General features: G+C 47.3%; 1 protein-coding gene across 1 annotated transcript; it reads right to left on the bottom strand.

Moving 5' to 3' along the window:
• Nucleotides 1–628: 628 nt before the first annotated feature.
• On the bottom strand, nucleotides 629–2,349 carry LOC119384835 (uncharacterized). The gene is made up of 2 exons (XM_037652521.2): nucleotides 2,063–2,349; nucleotides 629–1,162 (listed from the first exon to the last, which is right to left on the bottom strand). The coding sequence occupies exons 1-2, from the start codon at nucleotides 2,347–2,349 to the stop codon at nucleotides 790–792; spliced, it is 660 nt and encodes a 219-aa protein (XP_037508449.1). The 3' UTR covers nucleotides 629–789.
• Between the last annotated feature and the right edge of the window lie 20,467 nt (nucleotides 2,350–22,816).

Genomic DNA, 22,816 nt, shown 5'->3' with positions numbered 1-22,816 from the left:
CTAAAGCAACATGGCAAGGAATTATGCAAGTGCACTTCACCGCATGCATTGCAGTAACAAACATGGTACACTTTCAACATACATGGCTTTAAATACGTAACGTTTTGGCTGCAGAGTGGTACCTAATAATCACAGGTATCGAGAGTACAATATTCACTGCCAGTGTTGTTGGCGAGACTAAAGCAACATGGCAAGGAATTATGCAAGTGCACTTCACTGCATGCATTGTAGTAACAAACATGGTACACTTTCAACATACGCGGCTTTAAATACGTAACGTTTTGGCTGCAGAGAGTGGTACCTAATAATCACTGTACACTTCAAATAATCTTTTTTTTTCATCACAGGGTCAGTTCGGGCATCTGAAAGCACACACTTCTTGGAGTTGTTAAACATGGACCCCTCACTTGGGCAGAGCACGGAAGGCGAAAGTATGCATTACATAATGCAGATGGCAAGTTGAACTTCTTAAATATTTCCGACACACTGCAGCGACGACAAGCACTGAGCATTAGCTCCGATTATATGTTGACAAACTCGCTCATGAGTCGACTCACACAGACTCAGGTTGTGCCGCGAGTCAGAGCAACGTACAAAATATATTTGTTGAGTGAGCTCCACCTTTTTTTGCCGACCTACGGCAGCTATGTCATCGTTTGTGTTCTGTACGTGTTTTGAGTTCTGTGCATTTTTTTTTGCACTGCAGTGTGTCAGAATAATCTAGCTCTGAAGTACTTAAGCTGTATTCATATTGGAAATGTACTTGAACATCATTTATGTGCACACTGTTCACCGTAGTCCTGGCAGTTTCCACTGCCACGGTACTTGCCCTTCGTTTGAAAAAAAATCGATGAAGGAAGAGCGAACATCGCTTGCACACCGTGAGCACTTCCCAGCTCGCGCGCCTTGTAAGGGAAACATTCGTTGAGCTCCAATGTCTTCCGTCCATGCACCCCCACGAAGATTCCCAAAAGTGTCCTCAGAGTCAGCATAACCCACTGGGCAGTAGTACTCTCCACCGCCACACTCCAGGCACAAGAAGTTATGCAGCACACAAGTCGCCTTGATTACATAGTCAACATTTTCAGGTTTAAGGTCGATCACCCTGTGATAGATCCGCCACCTCGCTGTGAGAATGCCAAACGCATTTTCGATGCACCGTCTGTAAAAAGACACGAGCCCACAAACACGAAAAATAAAAATTTTATAACACTCATGTTACACAGTGCGGACTTGCGATTCAAAGAGCTCAATACCTTGACCTGAAACACATTCCTAAAATTCAATTGTCGTTGCTGTGTAGGTGAAATTATACGACAAATCTAAAGTAAACTTTTTTTCATACAGTTTACCATAGAAGATAAATGCAACCAAGTCCACGTATAAAAACAACGAGCAGCACATCTTTATAGCGATCACTACACCATCTCATTCTCCTAAAATAGCACAAAGTGAACATGGAGCAACAAAAGTACACCTTATCAGAAGGCGCTGTTCTCGTTTCTTCTTCTCCTGTACACGTTTTACCTGTGCTGACTTTTATGAAGATAACGTAACCACAAGTGAAATTTCAACTGCATCAAAGCTGAGCAGAAGAAAGTGGGAGAATTATTCGGGAGTTTTAATCACGAGGACACTGTTGAGAGCATTTCAGTTCGGTGGCCATTAGCAAAAAGCAAAACTCCAGGGTGGAACTCCGCAACATGTATAGAAAAATATTCCTTGCTTGAGAGTAGGACAAAAGTTCTCTTCGAAGAAACCTGTGCTTCCAGTAGCCTCAATGTGGTGTCACTTGACAATTTTTCTGCTACCTGTTGGTTCCTCAAATCTGAACATATGATGACAAGTGATTCGCCTTAACCGACACCTTTCTCCCAGATCCACAATAAACCTGCCTTCCGCAGGGCTTACCATACTGATAGGTTAAGTGTACCGTGGTTGTGTAATGTCTTGTGCGTATTGTCGAGATTATGCGTTTTCGCCCTAGCAAATTCCATAAACGAATTGAAATACACGCACTCAACATTCTACTGCAACGCATTTTTCATCTTAAAATGTTTACCTTGCACGGCTGAGACGATAGTTGAAAATGATGTCCTTTGGGTCGGTCCGGCTGCCTGACAAAGGTTTCATGAAGTCAGGTCGAAGTTGAAATGCCTCGTCTTCAACGAACACATGAGGGCAACTTTTGGATGACCCTGGCAGCGAAGCAGCCCTGGGCAAGCCGAGCTTTCCCTGCTTCAGTCGCTCTCCAATGGGAGAGTCCTTGAACACGCCACCATCGCTGAATCTTCCAGGGGCGCCGACGTCTATGAGCCTGAATAGGTATTGGCTGTCCGCAACAGCCATGAGGACAATCGAAAAGGTTTTCTGCAAATGGCACGAAATGGAAAAGGGATTAATATTGTACAAAATAGGCTGTCACTGCATTGTGTTTCCTGTGCAAGAGAAATGTCCATTCAAAGCATGACCAATGTTAACACACTCACCAAAGCAATTTAATTTCTTATTGGAGACATATATGCATGTTTCACATTCGTGTTCAAGCATTGATAAATTAGCAGGTAGCAGAGTGTCACTTAAGAGCAATACAAATTAACTTGTAGCAACATTTGCCACTTTTAAAAAATACTGAAAGAACGATGTGACGTGTGCTGCAATTTTCGGAAGCAATCAATGCCTGCGGTTGATAGTTTCATTGAAAATTCCCGAATGATATCAATATCACGTTGGTCATGTACATATTTTAATGAACTCTAACGATTTGCGTAATTGAGACAACTGTTATACTTTGGTACAAGGTAATGCTCTTTCGGTGCATTTTTCAACCTAAACATCTGTCTTACAGATGCTGTGAACATTACGAGTGAGTTCATTTTAATTATTTACTCTGTGTAGCTATTTCTTTCATATTATTTACACCCACTCATACATAGGGCCAAACATGGCCTGCATTACATTCGTGAATAGGAAAAAAAGTTAAATTCGCAATTTTTTTTCGACGATCTGCTACACCTTCAGCAACTAAACTATTTTTTCTTTTGTAGTACGTCGAACAGGCCACCAGTGCATAATTCATTTCTACCGTTTGAGTTTGCCTTGTTCTTGGAAAAAAATATCAACCTCCGCAACTTTATTCAATTTTGCTCGTGCGAAAAGCGCTCGAAGAATCAATATATATATATATATATATATATATATATATATATATATATATATATATATATATATATATATATATATATATATATATATATATATATATATATATATATATATATATATATATATATATTTCATTATTTTTACAGTTACATCACTTCATTAGCTTGCCAGAAATACCCTTTTATCGAGTGCATCCCATAAACGCCCTTTCAAAAAAATTGTTTGATGCCCTTTAGGTCAGTCGGCGCAAAACTAAAGACTTTCACATATACGCGGGGAAATTTTTGCCAACAGAAATAAACGAGCAGAACGAGTTTCGAACTTCAAGAACAATGTGGAAATTTTTTCAGCCATATTTGTGATGGTTGAAAAAACGCTGGATGATTTCGCATGGAATGACCCCCCGCTGTTGGTGTGTGCCATCTTGGCACACACCAACAAGAAAACGTCATGCTCTCTCAAATACCTCATTCAATTAATAAAGCGAAAGCCTTACTTGCCTCATCAAACACGAAAATTGACCGTCGGCGTCAACCAGAGTGATGCAAGATCATCACGATTTGTAACGATATCGTGATGTCACTATGACTTAACATTATGAGACGTCATTACGACATTATCACTTTGCACTGCCTCCGTGACCAATACGCAGATTACATTTTACTTTGCACTGCCTCCATGACCGGTGGGCAAATCAGGGAGGCAGTGCATAAACAGGTGAGGTGCAGAAAGCTTGCAATGCCTATGATACTGGAGGCAGTGCAATACCACGTCAGTGCAGGATGCTTTTGGAGGGGGGTGGAGGACGATGAATACATCGATTCAAGAAAAAAAAGGCTTTCGCCTTCGAGGCATCTTAGGGGAATGCATATGGGATCCTGTATCCAATATACCATGAAACTCTTCACTTGAAACATTACTCCCTTTTTAGGGTTTCGTCCCATCTGAGGAAACGCTGAACTTCTGGCAGCTGGGGCCAAATTGTTCCGTGCTCCTTGAAAAACATTTTACATGCTAGTGTCATAATGAAACCATCTCCTTTGCCGATAAATTAAAGCTAAGCTTTGCATGTATGTCTGTGTGCAGCAGACATCTTACCTTGTAGTTAAAGTACAAGCTTCCCGATTTCCTCGGGCACTTGATTTGAACATGTTTTCCATCGACAGCCCCCAGGCAGTTGGGGAATTGCCAGCGTTGCCAGAAACCTGAAGCGATCTCGTGCCACTCAGCTCCGGTTGGCGGCTGCAAAAGTGTACAGAGTCTTGTTAAAAAAATTGTGGAGCCTGTACAGCGCGCCCATTGCTCGGAAACATTGAGGACACGATATTGGACATGTGCATACGCAATAGTAACGGGCAGATGGAGGTGCTTTACAGCACGTGTGTTTTTTGATACGTGAACTAGGTACATTTTTTTATAACAATGTCATGCTGTTTCAGCCATACATATATAATACATACTGGCCTTTGTGTGGTACCACATCATCACTACCAATTTCAACATTTAAGATGCATGCTATAGTGATGGCTAATAAAGCAGTCTCAACTGGCAAGGTCGTAGCCAATACATAATGCTGAACGAGGCTTGCGCCCATTTTTCTAAAATACACATGCAAAAACACCGAGCCGTCCGTACAAGGCTACAGTATGAATATTGAGAGTGTGCACGAAAGCTTTTCTACGACATTACACATAAATATTAGAGCGGTTGTACCGATTCTGTTCAGCTGAGGTGAGACATTGTTTGTGTAGAAAGAGAGAGATGGAGAAAGAATGCAGGAAAGGCAAGGAGATTAACTGGATTAACTCCAGCTTGACACACTATATTTGGGGATGGGTTAGGGGGAGGAAAAGAAAGAGGGAAAAGAAATGTAAACATGTAGATGAAACATACCAGTAGTGCAACATACAGTTAGCCAATTATATTAAGCCTTCAAGCATTCCTGTTAGACATGATGCGTTTAAGGTGGGTCTGCACGACTTTTGTTAGCACTACGTCACATCACGAAGGTGGCACATTTCATGCAACGTGGTCTTAATTTCTGACAACATTCACCTACCTTCATGTATAATGGAGATAGCACATCCCACAACACGCGGCACGTGCAGTGAATTGCTACTCTGGCAGTCTCTATGCCTACTCGGAAGGCCATGGCCACATCGGGTATGGCCATTCCTGAGGCCAGGTACCTGAAAGAGATGTAATGACAGGCTAAATTGAAACAAAAAAGGAGAAAAAGAAAACATGCCACTGCCACATAACAGTAAATTCCTGAAAGCGTGCTTAAAAATTGGGGCACCCTTAAAGGGCCCCTAACCACCCTGCATTCAAAGACGAGGGAGTGGTTTCTCGACTTCGCTGCCCTTCCTACAGGCGATATGTTCTCCTCGCCCTTTGTTTCTTAAGAGCACCTGTACTATGTTAGCACTAACAACTGAGCCTATCAGAATTTCACGCTTGACGGCTACATGCTCCTATCTCCACTTGCGCAGTCGGAAACAAGCAAAATGAAGTGAAATCAGATGATCGCACACGATAGTCATGCGAGACAAGGAAGAACTGGTGGGCGGCTGTATGGCAAAGCAGTGTAGGGGACAATTCACAACTGATATTTCGCGTATATGGACTAAACCGAGAGTATGTACCGTAATGAGGTCACGTGATTCACAGTTCTTGCGTCACGAAGTGCGCCAGAAAGACGAGAAACGCCAGGAGAGAATAACGTGCTCGTTCTTTAAAATTTTTTTGCATGGCAAGAGGCTGGTGAGGGGCCCTTTAAAGAGTTGAACGCGATAGCGATATCCGCTCGCACGCGCACACACACACACACGACCACACACACACACACACACACGACATACCTTATAGTAAAGGTAAAGGTTTCCGCCCTCTTCAACAGCACTTTTATGAAAACAGTGTTTTGTGTGTCCACAGTACGAGCGAGTATCGCCTTCCCAATCGCTCACCTGCCTTCGCTTCTCGGTATAGACCTGACCTAAACCGTGCCGCAATGAAAGCCAAAGAGCGCACGCCCTGCGGCTCATATATTTATTTGCATCTACCTCGAATTGTCGCTCATTACCAATGACGCCGCCGTCAAAACTGCAATTCGAATAACTGACAAAAAAAATTGACAGGTAGAGAAAGTCGTACTCACCTCAGACACATCGCGAGCCGTTCACCGGAGGTTATTGGTTCTCTGCACAGCCACTCTCTCGTCAGTGCAAACTTCACCATGCTGTGTAGTTTGTCGAATGTCTGTGGCGTCATACGGTAGTACTTCTGGAAAAGCGTGGCGTCTCCGTTTTTCATTTTCTCCACCTGTAATACAGTAAACAGGTCCATTCCACCGCTCGAATCCTTTGATAGTGCCGGTCAACTTACCGCCGTGAAGAACTCGCTTTCTCGGGCGCGATTTACCCAAACAGGCCGCACCCAGTGTTCACGGGCACTCATCTGCCGCTGCTTGAGGATGAGCATCAGTCGTAGCGCTGCGGCTTTTTTTCTACGTTCCATGGCCGTGAGGCGAAAGGTCGTCCAAACACAACTCGTACATTAACCCTAAATCATCGCTAAAATGACGCAGTTTAAAGTGCGTCGTAGCGTCGTAGACGTCGTAGATGCGTAGTAGATAGATAGCGTGCGCTTCCGGGCGCCCCCTCGAGGTCACAGCAGATACTACTGTCGCAGTTAAACAAAACATTGCAAAAAAAAAAAAAATTCCCTAACGCTGCTGTGACTTCCTTATCTTACACAAGTCAATAATAAATTTGACATGCTGCCATTCATCTACTCTGTAATTCTTTTTTGCAATTTACCTGCGTGCACGCAATAATTTTAAATCTAGCAACCGTGACACTTTGTCGCGAACATGTGGGTGCTCCCGTCGCGACGCGACATCGCGACGGAGCCCGTTGGTCGCTGTCGCTCGTCGCCGTCGCTCGAAAATCGCGTGCATGCGGTTGGGGCTTAAGGAAAGCGTGCACATCGAGCGAGCCAGCCGTTCGGTCACCCGCTGCTCGTTAGCGCCGTGGGAGCACGAAACGAAAAGAACACGTTCAATATTCTTACATCGTAAAACACTTTGACATATCCAAACGCGTCTGCATCTATCTCTACGCATGAAATGTCAAAGGAATAACACAGTCAGTGCAGGTATTGCCGAACGCAGGTATGTATATCGGACGTAGCACTTAAACGGCATGTGCGTTACCGTGTGCCGATGCCGTCAAGACGTTCTGTTGTCATTAATATTAGCCGAAAACCGAAATATTGCTTAGTGTACGAATACTTGTAATGCACTAATGTAAATGTGACGTACTGAACTGCCATAGAAACATTTCCGTTTGAGCAATTGGATTCATGAATACTTTTGCCTTTGCTCGCTGCTTTTACCGCTATGTCCTATTTAAAAGGTAATTTCAGAGTTGCAGCTCATCTTGCTCACGACTGTACATATCTGCCGTATACACTCACCTGCTAGCCAACACGCGAAAGCACAACCAGCGTTTATATAGTACAACTGCAGTTAGTGTCAACGAAGGGCGATAAAAGCTTACCGTCTGTTACATATATGGTGCGAGCGACGTGCACGCGGACTAATCAATGTATACTTTATTTTAGTAAACGCCGGCTATACTGTCTCGAGTACTCTCTAATTATCAGAACCTCACGTTGAGCTCGTCGACAGTGTCGATGGACGTTGATTCCAAATGGATTCGCGAATTGCATAGACCACTCCTGAACTTCATCTAGGGAGCCGAAGTGTATTGTTTTATTTATTTATGCTGTAGGGGCAGGGGACACGGCCCGGCTCGCACGTAAGGGACTTCGTCCCATGTTTTTATTAGTCATCTCTAGAACGGACAAAGCCTCAAAGCGGTGAAGAGCGGTGAAAAACTGGGCACAGGAAAAAACCAGATGTATGCACTAAGCAAGAGAGAGAGACGTAACTTTATTTTTGACCTTGCTGGGGTCAACAGAGGCGGAAGCTGGGAGACTAGCCCCACGGGAGCCCCCCCCTTCCTCAGGCGGCAGCCAGACCTTGGGTCTTGGCGGCGTCTTCGGCCAGCCGGACTGCCCAGAGTTGGTCATCCGGGCACGCGCTCAGCAGCATAGCTTCCCACTGCTTGGGCGTGGTTATCTTAAATTTAGGGTTCTTGCTGTGTTTGATGGTATGTATCGCTGCGGGACATGCCCGGATAATGTGGTCGAGGTCGGCGCGAGCGACGCTGCAAGCTTTTCATTGTGGTGTAAAACGTCCGGGTATATGCGACTGTACAGCGTGGGTGTAGGGAATGTTCGTGTCTGTAATAATCGCCATGTTGTCGACTGGTGCTTATTTAGCGACTTGTCAAAAGGTCTTGCCTTACAGTAATTCATGACAATTTCACCATACGTTACCATTCTTTCTTTCGCGTGACCGCACCAGGACTCGATTTCCTCGTCGTCAGCCTGCTGGGCAAGGAAGGCAATGTCACTAAGAATATGGATAGGATAGCTTAAGTACTATAGCTGAGCAGTTTTACAGAGATCTGTACAATAGCCGGAGCAACCAGGAAGATAATGTAAGAAGTAGTAGTAGCCCAGATGAATCGTACATCCCACCGGTAAGGACAGGGGAAATAAGGAAAGCCTTGGAAGGAAAAGAGCCAAAGCCGCTGGTGAGGATCACGTAACATCAGATCTGTTGAAAGACAGTGGACAGAATGTGTTAGAGAAAAAGTCCTGTGTTCAAGTATCCCAAGAAAGACTATCGTCTTTAAAACTGACCACCCTGTTTACGAAGTGTCTCGATGGTGAGAGTACCAGAATCTTGGGAGAATGCTAAGATCATCTTAATTCATGAGAAAGGGGACATCAAGGACTTGAAAAATTGCAGGCTGATCAGCTTACTGTCCGTTGTCTACAAGCTGTTTACAAAGATAATAGCTACAAAATCTGGACAACATTAGAATTCAATCAACCAAAGGACCAAGCAGGATTGCGTATAGGCTACTGGACAATAGAGCACATGGATACTATCAATCAGGCGATAGAGGAATGCGCGGAATATAACCAACTCCTATATATAACCTTCATAGATTACGAGAACGTATTTGATTCGGTCGAGTATCAGCAGTTACGCAAGCCCTACGGAATCGGGGCGTCGACGAACCATATATAAACATACTGCAATAAATCTTAGGTTTAGGTGCACGTTAAAGAACCTCAGGTGGTCAATAATTCCGGAGCCCTCCACAACGGCGTCCCTCATAATCATATCGGGGTTTCGGGACGTTAAACTCCAACAATTATTATTATTATTATTATTATTATTATTATTATTATTATTATTATTATTATCAACACTCGATACTGGTAGAGTGTTTGTTTATGTAAATTGAATTACCAAAATTAAAGCTCAATGTCTTTATATTCAAACTTGTTGAATGTTTTCTTCACAGTGCATTGGTTTAAACCGCACTCGTCTTAAGCGTCTAGTCGTGTTTTGGATTTCTCAACTTCTAATATGACTGGAAAAAAAATACAAAGAGAAGCCATTTCTAGGAGAAGCCATTTCTTGACTTGTACCCCGCGAAAATACACACTGCGCTGTAGCTTTTCGGGTGCGACAGCAGCGCCAGAAGACGGCCCAGCGAAAAAAGGAAGCAAAACTAGAAGAATATCATAACCCTCTCGCTTTATAAATGTTTTTTTAATCCTGCGGCAAGAGCATCCGTAATTCCGAAGTGTCCACGTGCGCATTCACGTGGATGCGGACGTGGACACTTCGGTCGGAACACTTCGGCAAGTATCCACGCGAATGCGCACGTGGATGATTGCGAATTAATAATAAGCAGATGATAGAACATCACAACATTAATTTAGGCAAAACTCGGTGCGCGACACTCTCGCGTTAAGCATGAAGCGCGTCTACGGGGTTGTTTTTAACGTATTGTTTCTATTGTACCCTAGCGGCCTATGTAAGTAATAATAATTTAGGAGATTTTACGTGCCATAACCACATTGTCATTATGGGACATGTCGCAGTGGGGAATTCTGTAATAGGTTTAAACACCATGGGGTTCTTGAACGTGCACCTACATCTAAGCAAGCGGGTATTCTTGCATATCGTTCCCACTGCAATAAAGCCGCCATGGCAGGGAATCGAACCCGCCACCGCGCTTAGCAGCACCGCACCTTATCTGCCAATTGCTCCCACGACGGGTACACATTATTTCGGCTGCGCTGGAATAAAATTTAATCCCTTTGGCTGACGCTAAGGAGACCACAGTAGCCTATGCTCTGGAGAGACATTCATTAATTAAACTACTTTAACGTTGTTAGTCAATTGCATTGTTCGTCCCACCCTCACCTTGAAACATTTTCCACCTCACCCGTTGTTGCAAACCCTCCGGGTATCGGCCCACTCGAGTTTTGGTACCAATGGTGTTCCCGCCGCTCAGGGCTGGGCAAAGATTCTTTGAAATTGTATCGCGATACGATGCAAGATACTCAGGCAAGAAGTATTTGAGATACAAATACAAGATACCACAACACTGATTGTATCCGATACGATACATTCCAATTGCAAATTACGATACATTCCGATACATTTGCAAATTTGTTATTATATATCTATAATGTCGCACTAAACGCCTATGAACCAAAATGTTTGCTTGAAAGTTTATTAACTGCGACCAATTTTGTTGCGTTTGAATGAAATGCCTCTTATAGTATCCCAAAAGATTTGTATTTCTTGCTCAAGGTATATTAGTTTCATTCCGAAACAACTTGTTGGCGTTGCTTTAGCTGCTTAGCACAACAGCTCTTTATACCCTTCGCTGATTGCGGTTTTTGCTTGTCGCTTTTGTAAGTGGTGGTGATCGCTGCTCTGCTTGCCGATGACCTTGCGGGTTGCCATCTAATCACAAGAACTTGAATAAGAAGCCTCCGCGCGATGGTGCACTGGGGACTTCTACCTTGCCTGTTAAGGTATCACGGTTTTCGCAATACTGGATCACGAGGCAGGTGTACAGCAGCAAGAACGCTGGCAGCGACATTCTTTGCTACGCATCGTGTTTACGTAGAGGACATAAAACTGCAATCTCTTTTCCTATTTACTTACGTCCTGGCGTAAAGCGTTCGTTGGCGACGCACTCAGTAATGCGCATTTTTTAACATTTTTTCTTCTACGAAAGAACATGTGCAGCCCAGAAACGTCTCAGACGTATTGTATAGTTGCACAAAGCGCCACAGGACATCGCTGCTATTCCCACTATATTGCCACTTTTATGTCTCCAATTACCTGGTGATTAGTAGCTGCAAAAGGCATTTAGGAAGCCTAAAAGAAGGAAAACAAATATATCGAAGTAAAATACATATAAGCGGTTCCGTATCAAACACCGCGAATAAGTATAGAAACCGATACAGGCGGCACCCCCAAGAGCTAGTAACAATTCTTGCGTTTTACGTCCCAAAACCACGATATGAATATGAGAGATGTCATAGTGGAGAGCTCCGAGAGAGAAGACAAGAAATAGTAGAAAAGGAAAGGCAGGAAGGTTAACCAGTTCAGAAAAACCGGTTTGCTACCCTACACATGGGAACAGGTTGGGGGAGATTTAAAGATGGAGAGGAAAAAGGGGGAAAGATAGCACACGAAACAGCACACACAGAGTCAGTCACAGTCGGTCACACTTGCGTGCTACGCGACATTACTCTCAGAGCCGCTTGTCCAAATCCATTTCTCTCAAAAACCTCAGCAGTGCCTTCGTCACCTTCAGCTGCGATGTCTTCTGTTGACAACACGCAAGAATAGTTTCACCAGACATTTGTCTACTGTCAAGGTGCGCTAGAACGGACGCCAGAGTATCTGAACATTATATGCAGGACAGTCGCACAGGACGTGGTGTAGCGTCTCCTCGCAACGACAGGCATCGCAAAGAGCGTTGTCGGCCATTCCAATCCGAAAGGAATAGGACTTTGTAAATGCCAACCCTAGAAAATTTCTACAACCTGGGGTTCTAAAAGCTAAATATAAGCGCACGGGCTTCCAGCATTTTACCCCCATCGAAATACGGCGGCCGCGACCTTCGGATCAGCAGTTAGACCACCACGGCGGGTAAAACTAATAGCTGTGGCAATTGAGCATTTAAGTTAAGACCACAGAAAATTCAGTGCCTATGGAAAATACGGCAGAAACACTCGTTGCGACGCTAATAAGGAAAACGGAGCACTTTGTATAACAATGTTTCTCCATTCCCTTTGCCAATATCTGTGAGATGGCTCCTAATAATTTACGTTATTATAATGCCGACGCAATTTCGCTGTTTGTTCCTATATACTTCAGGCACACGCAGATTACTATATATTTGTCCTCAACATCGCCTTGACAACAATAAACTCAAGTGGAATATATGTATGCAAACAGTAGCAAAATGATGCAACAGGTCAGAGTAAGAATAAAGGAGAGAGCTTATCCTGTCAGCACATTAACGACATATTGTAGTAACCAGACCGAAAAAAACAATACAGACACACAGTTAATGTATGGGATGGAAATGGACAGCCTAGAAGAGCTTGTACTAACAATCAAATTATTCTTTTAACAACTCATTGAATAAAAGAGAAAGAGAGGTACACCAATATAGCTTCTGTTAGCTCAATGTTTGTTCTCTTAGATATAGCATCGGTACCGATGGTTCTGTAGATGTTAGAATCTTATTTGCATATTAGTCAATCTCATTGCATATAAGTCAGAACTTACATCCACGAGGTTCTTCAAGTCGCCAATGTGTGAAAGCCACGAGACGCAAAACAACCCCATTCTTGCATTCTTCAGACTTCGTGACGGAGGACAACGCAAAAGAATCATGAAAAAACGCCTGGCCTGCGCGGAAAGCGCAGCACAGTCACAGCGAAAGCTGGAAGAGTGGCATTTCTAGAGCCCACTATAAACTCTCTTGTGACTACTAATAAAATTACACTAGCAACGTACCCACTACGGCACGAATCATAATTTTTGGGAAGTTGGGAAGCACCCACCACGAGATTATTCGTTATTCTGCGTAGAAGCTAGGTACCAATGTGAGGCATTATGTGAACTTTGTTGATGCGACGGCTGATGACAATGAAGAATTATGGCTGAGACTTTTGTAATGGGTTGGAATCTTTACACGACCGACTAGTTACGTAATTCATATTGTGTGACGCCCGGCCGTTATTTAACTGTCCCACAACGCTTTATAACATATGTTAACCGGAGAAACGGAGAGCGAGGGAGGGAATTAACTTTATTGAGAGCCCGAGGAAATGGATCATGAGAGCCTTATGGGCTTCCTTGGCAACCAATAGAAGCGCACTTGCGAGGAACCCACCACGCTATAAATCATTATAATTATTGTGAAGTAGGGAATCAGCCACTATGCAATTTTTCGTCATTCTGCGGAGAACCGTGGTACCCGCTCAACACCTGTAAGGCATTATGTGCACTTTTTTGATGCTGTGGCTGATGACGATGAAGAATTATTGCAGAGGCCTTTGTAATGGGTTGGAAGCATTCAACAACCCACTTGTTGCGCAATTCGCATTGTGTGACGCCCGGTTACAGAATTCGCGTTTGTGTGACGCCTGGTTGTTATTTTACTCTTCTACCACACTACATTACACATGTTAATGTGGCTCCTTCCCGACATGAAGCCTGTATAGGGCTTTTTGCGACGCAGTTTCAAGCACCGGCATGGCCCTGAGGTAGAACACTGGGCTCCCACGCAGAGGGCCTAGGTTCGAACCTCGTTCCGTCCTGAAAATTTTTTCTTATTTCCTTTTTTTTCTTATTTCGTGCGATAGTGGTTACGGACACCGGTGGCGGTGGCGTCGGACAACTACGGCGCCAAAAACGGCCGTTGAAATGATCTCATAACAGCTTTCGCTGTAATAACGACACTACAGAGGCATCAGAATTTGTGCGAAAGCACAGTCACGCTGCACGCATTGCAATGCATGGCACAGTACAGTGACTAAGAGCCAAGTGTCGTAGCACAGGCGCCACTAAAACGAATTAAAAAAAGCGAGAATACGAAAGGTCGGCTGGGCGCAGACGTTTGCGCGCTTGTTTGCGCGCTTAGTTTAATTCTGGTACCACGTGACTCTGGTCCATCAATGGGGACGCTCAGAGCTCATCGCCTGCCCTCGTTCGAAAACTCTGGCGGAAAGATAAAAATCTGTCGCTGCCCTTACTTTAATTCTGGTGGCTTAGTCGCAACAGTAACATATTGAGAAGCGGAGTTCAGTCAGCGTTTATGTTTTGCACGGTGGTGTTGCGATCGCAGTATCTTGTATCTTAAGATACACGATACATTCTTCAATGTATCCGAAATACAGATACTGATGCACGTCTTGCGAGACGTATCGCGATACAGATACAAGATACACAGAGTATCTAAGATAGTATCTAAGATACATGTATCTTCGATACTGCCCAGCACTGCCGCCGCCGAACGCCATATTTTTAAAATCACGAGCGATACAACGCTCTCGCCTTAATGAATTATAGTTCATTATGAACCCTCGGACGATGCAAAGTGTTTATTGACATTATTGTATGATTGAGATGATGCAATGCGGGATGCGGTAGTCGAGGAAACCGAAGAATTTCATCATCTAAGATTTCTGACAAATTAGGTCCGTAGATTAGTAGGTGAACATCGTGTCTACCAAGTATTAAAATAATAAAGAGTAGTCCTTGCATCTCAGAGAGCGCCACACTTCCTGCGAGATGTGAGTCGCGCAATGCAGCACGCTGCTTTCAGCGTCATTTATTGCAACGCGTGACTTCAGTTAACCTCCCATTGCGAGACGCGCAATGCGGCCACTCTAAAGGCGCCGCGAAGGAAAACAGAAAGAAGGTGGGGCTCTTCACGTAAGCAAAACAGGGTACATTGCCTACGATACGTAAGGGAAGGGTGGGACAGAACTCCGCTCGCAGACCGTCGCCTTGGCAAAGGTAAGGCCAGCGTTAATAATAATATATTGGGTTTTAAGTCCCAAAACCAGAATATGATTATGAGAGACGCCGTAGTGGAGGGCTCCGGAAAGTTCGACCATATGGTGTTCTTCAACGTGCACTGATATCGCACAGTACACGGGCCTCTAGCATTTCGCCTCCATCGAAATGCGACGGCCGCGGCCGGGATCGAACTCACGACCTTCGGGTCAGCAGCCGAGCACCATAATCACTGCTCCATCGCGGCGGACAAAGCGTGCGCTGACAGCAATGTTCACATTCCGGCGGCACGGTAACGCGGCAGTTTAATGCCTTCCAATTCTGACAATAGTGAACAGCGAACTGATTGACCGAAAAGAAAAAATACATTCGTGAAAGGTTGCTCAGCTTGCCCCTAACAGCTTTCAGTGTAATCCGAGGTTCGACAAACATCGCCTGGTGAGGCGCTACGTTGTCTTACGGTAAACAAACACACGACAGAGAGAATAAAAATAAAGCGGCTTTTCGAGAACCTTCCTGGTCCCTTGTTCACATGAATGAAATATTCCAGCTCGTAATCAATATATTAAAGGGGTCCTGACGAGGGCCCTTTCAGCGAACTTTACCATGTCAAAATAGAAACGCGCTATTCTGTCCCGAATAAAGCTGGCCGCAAGAGCCGAGTTTGAAGCCGCGACCTCCTACCATTCTGCACACCAGCATAGGCAGTCAAACAAGAAGGCGGGATCAATCTAATCGGTTTAATTACTCGTTCACCAACACTTTGCAGAAAGGAAAACGCGGCCTGTGTAGCTTGTCATGCGTATAATGAAGTCAGTGCTTTCCGACGTCTTTAGTTACATTATTTAGAAACAAAAAGCGCGATGTTGAAACTAAAGCGACCTTATTAAAACCATTCATTTTAAGAAGATCATCGAACAATATTCTGCTCGCAAAGGTATTCTTCCTTTACTTCTGCTGCTTATTGAGCTGTAAAGAAAAATGTCAGTGGCAGCGAATATAAAACGCCCAGGCGTCTTCGCATAATAGCGAAAAATATACCTTTTATAAATTGAGGCCACCAGAAATTAGGGACGTCAAGACTGTCTGCATATTCGGAAACCCGTGATTGTCTTCACCACTTCCCAAGCTTGCATTATTTCATGGAATTTAGCGTTTTCACTTCACAAAACAGCAGCGCTAAAGGACGTTCTAGATTTCTTTTAAGAAACCAGTTGAAGCCAACAACATCATCGGACGAAATATTTCGAAGAGGCAGGGGATGAGAAGAAGGGCAGCACGCTCTTTCGAGAGTACGTCGTTATCAAGCGCAGCCGAGCGACTTGTACGTGTGCGTCCTTTGAGTGCAACAGAACTGCTGATTCACGGTCGAGCAGCCCAACCGGCCGCTCGCTGCATGCGTTGCGGTTATCACTCGGCGACTGAGGTTCACGCTCGCTGGTTGTAACGGATATCGTCGTCGTGCTTTTTTTGTATCTATTGTGGTTTTCTCAATTCGTGCGATTACGGCAAGCGTCATCGCGCGAATTTTGAACGTTGAAGGCAAGTACGCCACGTGGTGTGAAAAACGGTGAACTAGAAGCGATGTCCCGAATTCCTGGGTATGGAACCGGCGGCGAGCGCACCATGAGCGTGGCATGTAAATCATGCTGCATATTAAATGCATGTCATGATTGTCATGTTACCACCTGTCATTTATGCTCGTCGTAGTCACGTCATGCAACACAAATTTCGGTGTTTTGATTGCTAGCGAAACGGCCGCGAGCGCACCGTGAACGTGGCATGTCAATCATCTTCTACATACATGCATGTCATGATTTTCATGTTACGCCTGTGATTTATGTTCTTCATACAGTCACGTCACGCAATAGCAAATTTGCCACATGTCAAGATAGCGCAACGGCCGCAAGCGCACCATGAGCGGGCAATGTATGTCATAGCGTACATGACACGCATGTTATGATTTCATGTTACCACCAGTAATTTATGTTCGCCATACAGAAATGCTTCGTCGAACCATTTTTGGTATATATCTATGTAATTAAACGGTCGCTAGCCCCGCGAGATCATGTCATGTAAATCATGCTGTACATAACATGCGTGTCATGATTTGCACGATAAAACCTGTCACTTATGTTTGTCAGACAATCTTGTGATGCCATACCAATTTTGGTATATATCGAATTAACGCAACGGCCGCAAGAGCCACAAGGCCGTGGCACGTAAACCCTGCCGTTCGTGACATACATATCAGGATTTTCATGTTATCAGCTATTATTAATTTTCGTCATATTGCCGCGAGTCTTATATTTCAGGAGTGTAAGCTTCACCCACAAAGACTGTGGGCAACGCGCTGCGCAGGCCTCGCCGTGATGTGTAGGAAGCTTCGCGATTGTTTTGGAACAATCTGTTAAGGTTGCGCGCCGCACGAGAATGTTCCAGCTTTGTCGAGAGATAACGCCGCCACCAGCGATATCGCTGGAAAGTTCGATAGCGCCTGTATAAAAGCCGACGCGCTTGACTGCTTGTCAGTTGATCGACGGACGACGCCCTGTTCGCCGCTATCATTGTACAGCGTGTATTGCTATAGTTCTAGTTCTCATTTTCCCGGCCAGAAGTTCGGCCAAATAAACAGTTTCATTCTGCAAACGCCGACTGCTGTCTTCGTCGACGTCACGACCACGTGACATCTGGTGGAGGTGCTGCTTCATGATCCGGACGCCACCGCGGATCGCTGACCCAAGCCCAAGCCGCGAAGAAGACGACTCTAAGGACAAACTGGATCCTCGAACCAGCCGCCGGCAGAAGGTACTACAACCAGAGTACGTGCTCCTTCCCGAAAACGCCAGGCTGCCGAAGACCGTCACATCGACCGCCGAGACGACTGACGCAGTGCCCCCTACGGCGATCGTGATGCAGCCACCCAGGCAGCCGCCGACGTTCCGTGGTTCGCCATGTGAAGACCCCGAGACTTGGCTCGAGACCTTCGAAAGGGTCTCAACATTTAATAACTGGAACTGCGAGGACAAACTGCGCCACGTTTACTTCTACCTAGAAGACGCCGCGAGGACGTGGTTCGAGAACCGAGAATCCGCCCTACAAACATGGGATCTCTTTCGGACGACGTTCCTAAGCACGTTCACGAGCGTGGTCCGCAAGGAACGGGCCGCGGCTATGCTGGAGACCCGTGTGCAGCTGCCCAACGAAAATATTGCCATCTACACGGAAGAGATGAATCGCCTGTTTCGACACGCCGACCCAAGTATGCCTGAAGAGAAGAAAGTGAGGTTCCTCATGCGGGGTTTCAAACAGGAACTCTTCGCTGGATTGATAAGGAACCCGCCGAAGACGGTCGCTGAATTTGCATCGGAGGCTTCCGCGATCGAGAAAACGCTTGAGATGCGAACGCGGCAATACAACCGCAGCTTCTCGGCTACAAGCTACGCCGACGTTCAAGCCCTAGGACCCGCCGACGTGCGTGAGACGATTCGAGCAATCGTGCAAGAGGAGTTGCGAAAAATTCTACCTTCGTCGCAACCTCAAGTAGAGTCCATCGCCGACGTCGTGCGCCAGGAGATCCAGCATTCACTCGGCGCGCCTGCCGCAAGCTGTTAGCTATGCTGCTGCAGCCCGCCGTCATGCTCCTCCTCCACGCCCCCGCCAAGACGCCACACCGCCGCAGTACCGTCGCCAGACGCCACCGCCGCCGCCACCGACGCCCTACCGACCACCTGTCGGCCAGCGCTACACCCCGAGGAAGACCGATGTCTGGCGTGCCCCCGACAACCGCCCGCTCTGCTACCACTGCGGAGAGGCCGGCCACACGTACCGCCGCTGCCAGTACCGACAGATGGGACTACGCGGATTCGCTATCAGCGCGCCGCGCCCGCAGCCAGGCGAACGGCCGCGCGACATCAACGACTACCTCACCGGAACACAGTGGCAAGAACGACGACCTTCCCGCTCGCCGTCGCCCGGCCGCTACATGTCACCGCACCGCCGGCCGTACACTGGCCCAAACCGGGGCCGGTCGCCTAGCCCGCATCCGGAAAACTAAGGGCAGCAACCGATGGAGGTGCGGTTGCTGTACGACGAACTACCGAAGATCCTCCGCCGCCGACGATGACGCCGCGACGAAACCTTCAGAACACGACGCGAAATAGACAGACCCCTGACGACGAAATCTCGCGGACTGAAGAAGACCCGACGACGCAAAATGGAAGCCGCGGAACACACCGACGCAGCCGTGACCCCACGCCACGACCTAACTGCAACGCGAGACGACGAACTAGCGACCTCGACGTTCTTATCGACGGCCACAGCGTCACAGCTCTCGTCGACACCGGAGCCGACTATTCTGTCTTCAGTGGACCGTTCGCCACCAAGATGAAGAAAGTAAAGACCGCTTGGAGTGGACCCGAAATCCGGACAGCTGGAGGCCACCTGATAACACCGATTGGTGTCTGCACGGCGAGTCACCATCAATAACCGGACTTATCCTGCGAGCTTTGTAATTCTACAAAATTGCTCTAGGGATGTGATACTTGGAATGGACTTCCTAAGTGACCACGGCGCCGTCATCGACCTGAGGTCTGAGTCGATAACGCTAACCTCAGACAAAGCGCTCCCGCCCCACGCGACGCCAGGGAACCATGCATTGAACGTGATAGAAGAGCAGGTGACCGTCCCGCCGCGCTCCAGCGTCATTATTTCCGTTGGCACCGAAAAACCTGCGAACATTGAAGGCGTCATCGAGGGCAATCAGCAACTACTCTTGAATCGTCAAATTTGCATCGCAAGAGGTATAGCCGAACTGCGTGACGGTAAAGCAAAGGTAGTGCTGACAAACTTCAGCCACGAATATAGGCACCTCAACATTGGTACGACGGTCGCCTACATCGACGAATGTGTGGCCGCCAGCAATGCTTTCGCCCTCTTCGATGCTGCCGAACCTGCTTCAACGAATCGAGGTCCCGAACCAGATTTCAACGTCAACCGGAGCCTCCCTAAGGTCAAGCAAGACCAGCTGAAAAGCCTGCTCCTGCAATACAAGGACTGCTTCTCGTCGTCATCACGAATTCGAGAAAGTCCGGTGGCGAAACACCGCATTATAATGGAGGAAAGTGCGAGGCCCCTCCGTCAGAGCCCCTACAGAGTTTCGACTCGAGAGCGCGACGCGATAAAGAAACAAGTCGACGAGATGCTACGCGACAACATCATCCAGCCGTCCAAGAGTCCGTGGGCGTCACCCGTGGTGTTAGTGAAGAAGAAGGACGGGACACTGCGCTTCTGCGTTGATTATCGGCGCCTGAACAAAATCACGAAGAAGGACGTGTACCCCTTCCCACGAATAGACGACACCCTGGATCGACTTCACAACGCGACGTACATTTCGTCGATGGACCTCAAGACCGGCTACTGGCAAATCGAAGTCGACGAGAGAGACTGAGAAAAGACTGCCTTTATAACACCCGACGGCCTCTTTGAGTTCAAGGTCATGCCTTTCGGTCTTTGCTCAGCACCTGCGACGTTCCAGCGTGTCATGGACACCGTACTGGCCGGATTGAAGTGGCAGACGTGCCTTGTGTATTTGGACGACGTCGTCGTGTTTTCCTTGACCTTCGACGAGCATCTCCGGCGGCTTGAGGCAGTACTTCAAGCAATCAAGGCCTCTGGACTGACCGTGAAGCCAGAAAAGTGCCGATTCGCGTACGACGAGCTCTTGTTTTTGGGTCATGTAATCAGCAAGTCTGGAGTGCGCCCAGACCCGCGGAAAACAGCTGTCATCGCCGACTTCGCACCACCCACCGACAAGAAGGCCGTGCGCCGATTTCTCGGCTTATGCGCCTATTACAGACGCTTCGTCAAAAACTTTTCACGTATCGCCGAACCACTGACGCTTCTCACGAAGAATAACGTGGAATTCAGGTGGGAAACGGCGCAAGTGCAAGCCTTTCAAGAACTTAAACGACGCCTGCAGACGCCGCCCATACTTGCGCATTTCGACGATTGCGGCGATACGGAAATACACACCGACGCAAGCGGCGTAGGACTCGGTGCCGTCCTTGTACAAAAGACTGACGGGCTTGAAAGGGTTATCAGTTATGCTAGCCGGTCACTATCCAAGGCAGAAGCAAACTATTCCACAACAGAAAAGGAATGCCTTGCCATCCTCTGGGCTACATCAACGTTTCGCCCCTACCTCTATGGCAGGCCCTTCAAAGTTGTCAGTGACCATCACGCCTTATGTTGGCTAGCTAACTTGAAGGACCCTTCAGGTCGTCTCGCACGATGGAGTCTGAGGCTTCAAGAATTCGACATTACCGTCGTGTACAAATCCGGACGAAAACGCTCTGACGCCGACTGCCTGTCTCGTGCCCCCGTCGACGCGCCGCCGCAAGACGACGACGATGACTTCTTCCTCGGAACTATAAGTGCCGACGACTTCGCCGAAAGGCAACGGGCCGACGCGGAACTGGGGGCCCTTATTGAGTACCTCGAGTGCAAGACCGCCGTTGTTCCGAGGATATTCAAGCGAGGACTGCCGTCGTTTTTCTTACGGAACGGCGTTCTCCTGAAAAAGAACTTCTCGCCACTGCGAACGGACTACCTTCTTGTCGCGCCCTCATCATTGCGACCAGAAGTCCTCCAGGCCCTACACGACGACCCGACGGCTGGACACCTCGGTGTTTCCCGCACGCTCGCCAGAATACAGGAAAAACACTACTGGCCACGCCTTGCTGCCGACGTCGCCCACTACGTCAAGACTTGCCGAGATTGCCAGCGACGGAAGACACCGCCGACTAAGTTAGCGGGACTTCTGCAGCCAATCGAACCACCGCACCGGCCGTTCCAGCAAATCGGGATGGACCTACTGGGGCCGTTCCCGACGTCGACTTCCGGCAACAAGTGGATTGTCGTAGCGACTGACTACCTCACCCGCTACGCCGAGACAAAGGCCTTGCCCAAAGGCAGTGCCTCCGAGGTAGCCAAGTTCTTCGTGGAGAACATCGTCTTGCGTCATGGCGCCCCAGAGGTCCTTATCACAGACAGAGGTACCGCCTTTACTGCGGACCTAACTCAGGCGATCTTGAAGTACAGCGAGACGAGCCACCCCGCACCACCGCCTACCACCCGCAGACCAATGGCCTCACCGAGCGTCTAAATAAGACCATCGCCGACATGCTCGCCATGTACGTCGACGTTGAGCACAAGACGTGGGACGCCGTCCTTCCGTACGTGACCTTCGCTTACAACACGGCCGTCCAAGAAACGACGCAGATAACGCCGTACAAGTTGGTCTACGGAAGGAGCCCGGCGACGACGCTCGACGCCATGTTACCCAACGTCACCGACGAAGAAAATGTCGACGCCGCCGCTTACTTACAACGTGCCGAAGAAGCTCGACAGCTGGCCCGCCTGCGCATCAAGACCCAGCAGCACACCGACAGCCGCCGCTACAATCTTCGACGACGCTTCGTCGAGTACCAGCTCGGCGACCATGTCTGGGTCTGGACGCCAATACGACGACGCGGACTGAGCGAGAAGCTTCTTCGATGATACTTCGGACCGTACAGGGTACTTCGACGTCTCGGCGCACTCGACTACGAGGTTGTCCCCGACGGCATCACGAACTCCCAGAGGCGCCGAGCTCGACCCGAG

This window comes from Rhipicephalus sanguineus, chromosome 3 (assembly GCF_013339695.2).
Source record: "Rhipicephalus sanguineus isolate Rsan-2018 chromosome 3, BIME_Rsan_1.4, whole genome shotgun sequence".
NCBI lineage: Eukaryota > Metazoa > Arthropoda > Arachnida > Ixodida > Ixodidae > Rhipicephalus > Rhipicephalus sanguineus.
Note: the sequence above shows the minus strand (reverse complement) of the source record. Positions and strands in the feature narration are given on the sequence as shown.

What these genes read in the sequence shown, in the direction of transcription:
- LOC119384835 (XM_037652521.2), bottom strand. Translation starts at nt 2,349, where the DNA reads ATGGCTGTTGCGGACAGCCAATACCTATTCAGGCTCATAGACGTCGGC. An exon ending in TATCGTCTCAGCCGTGCAAG is followed by an intron (nt 1,163 to 2,062) that starts GTAAACATTTTA and finishes GTCTTTTTACAG; the next exon opens with ACGGTGCATCGAAAATGCGT.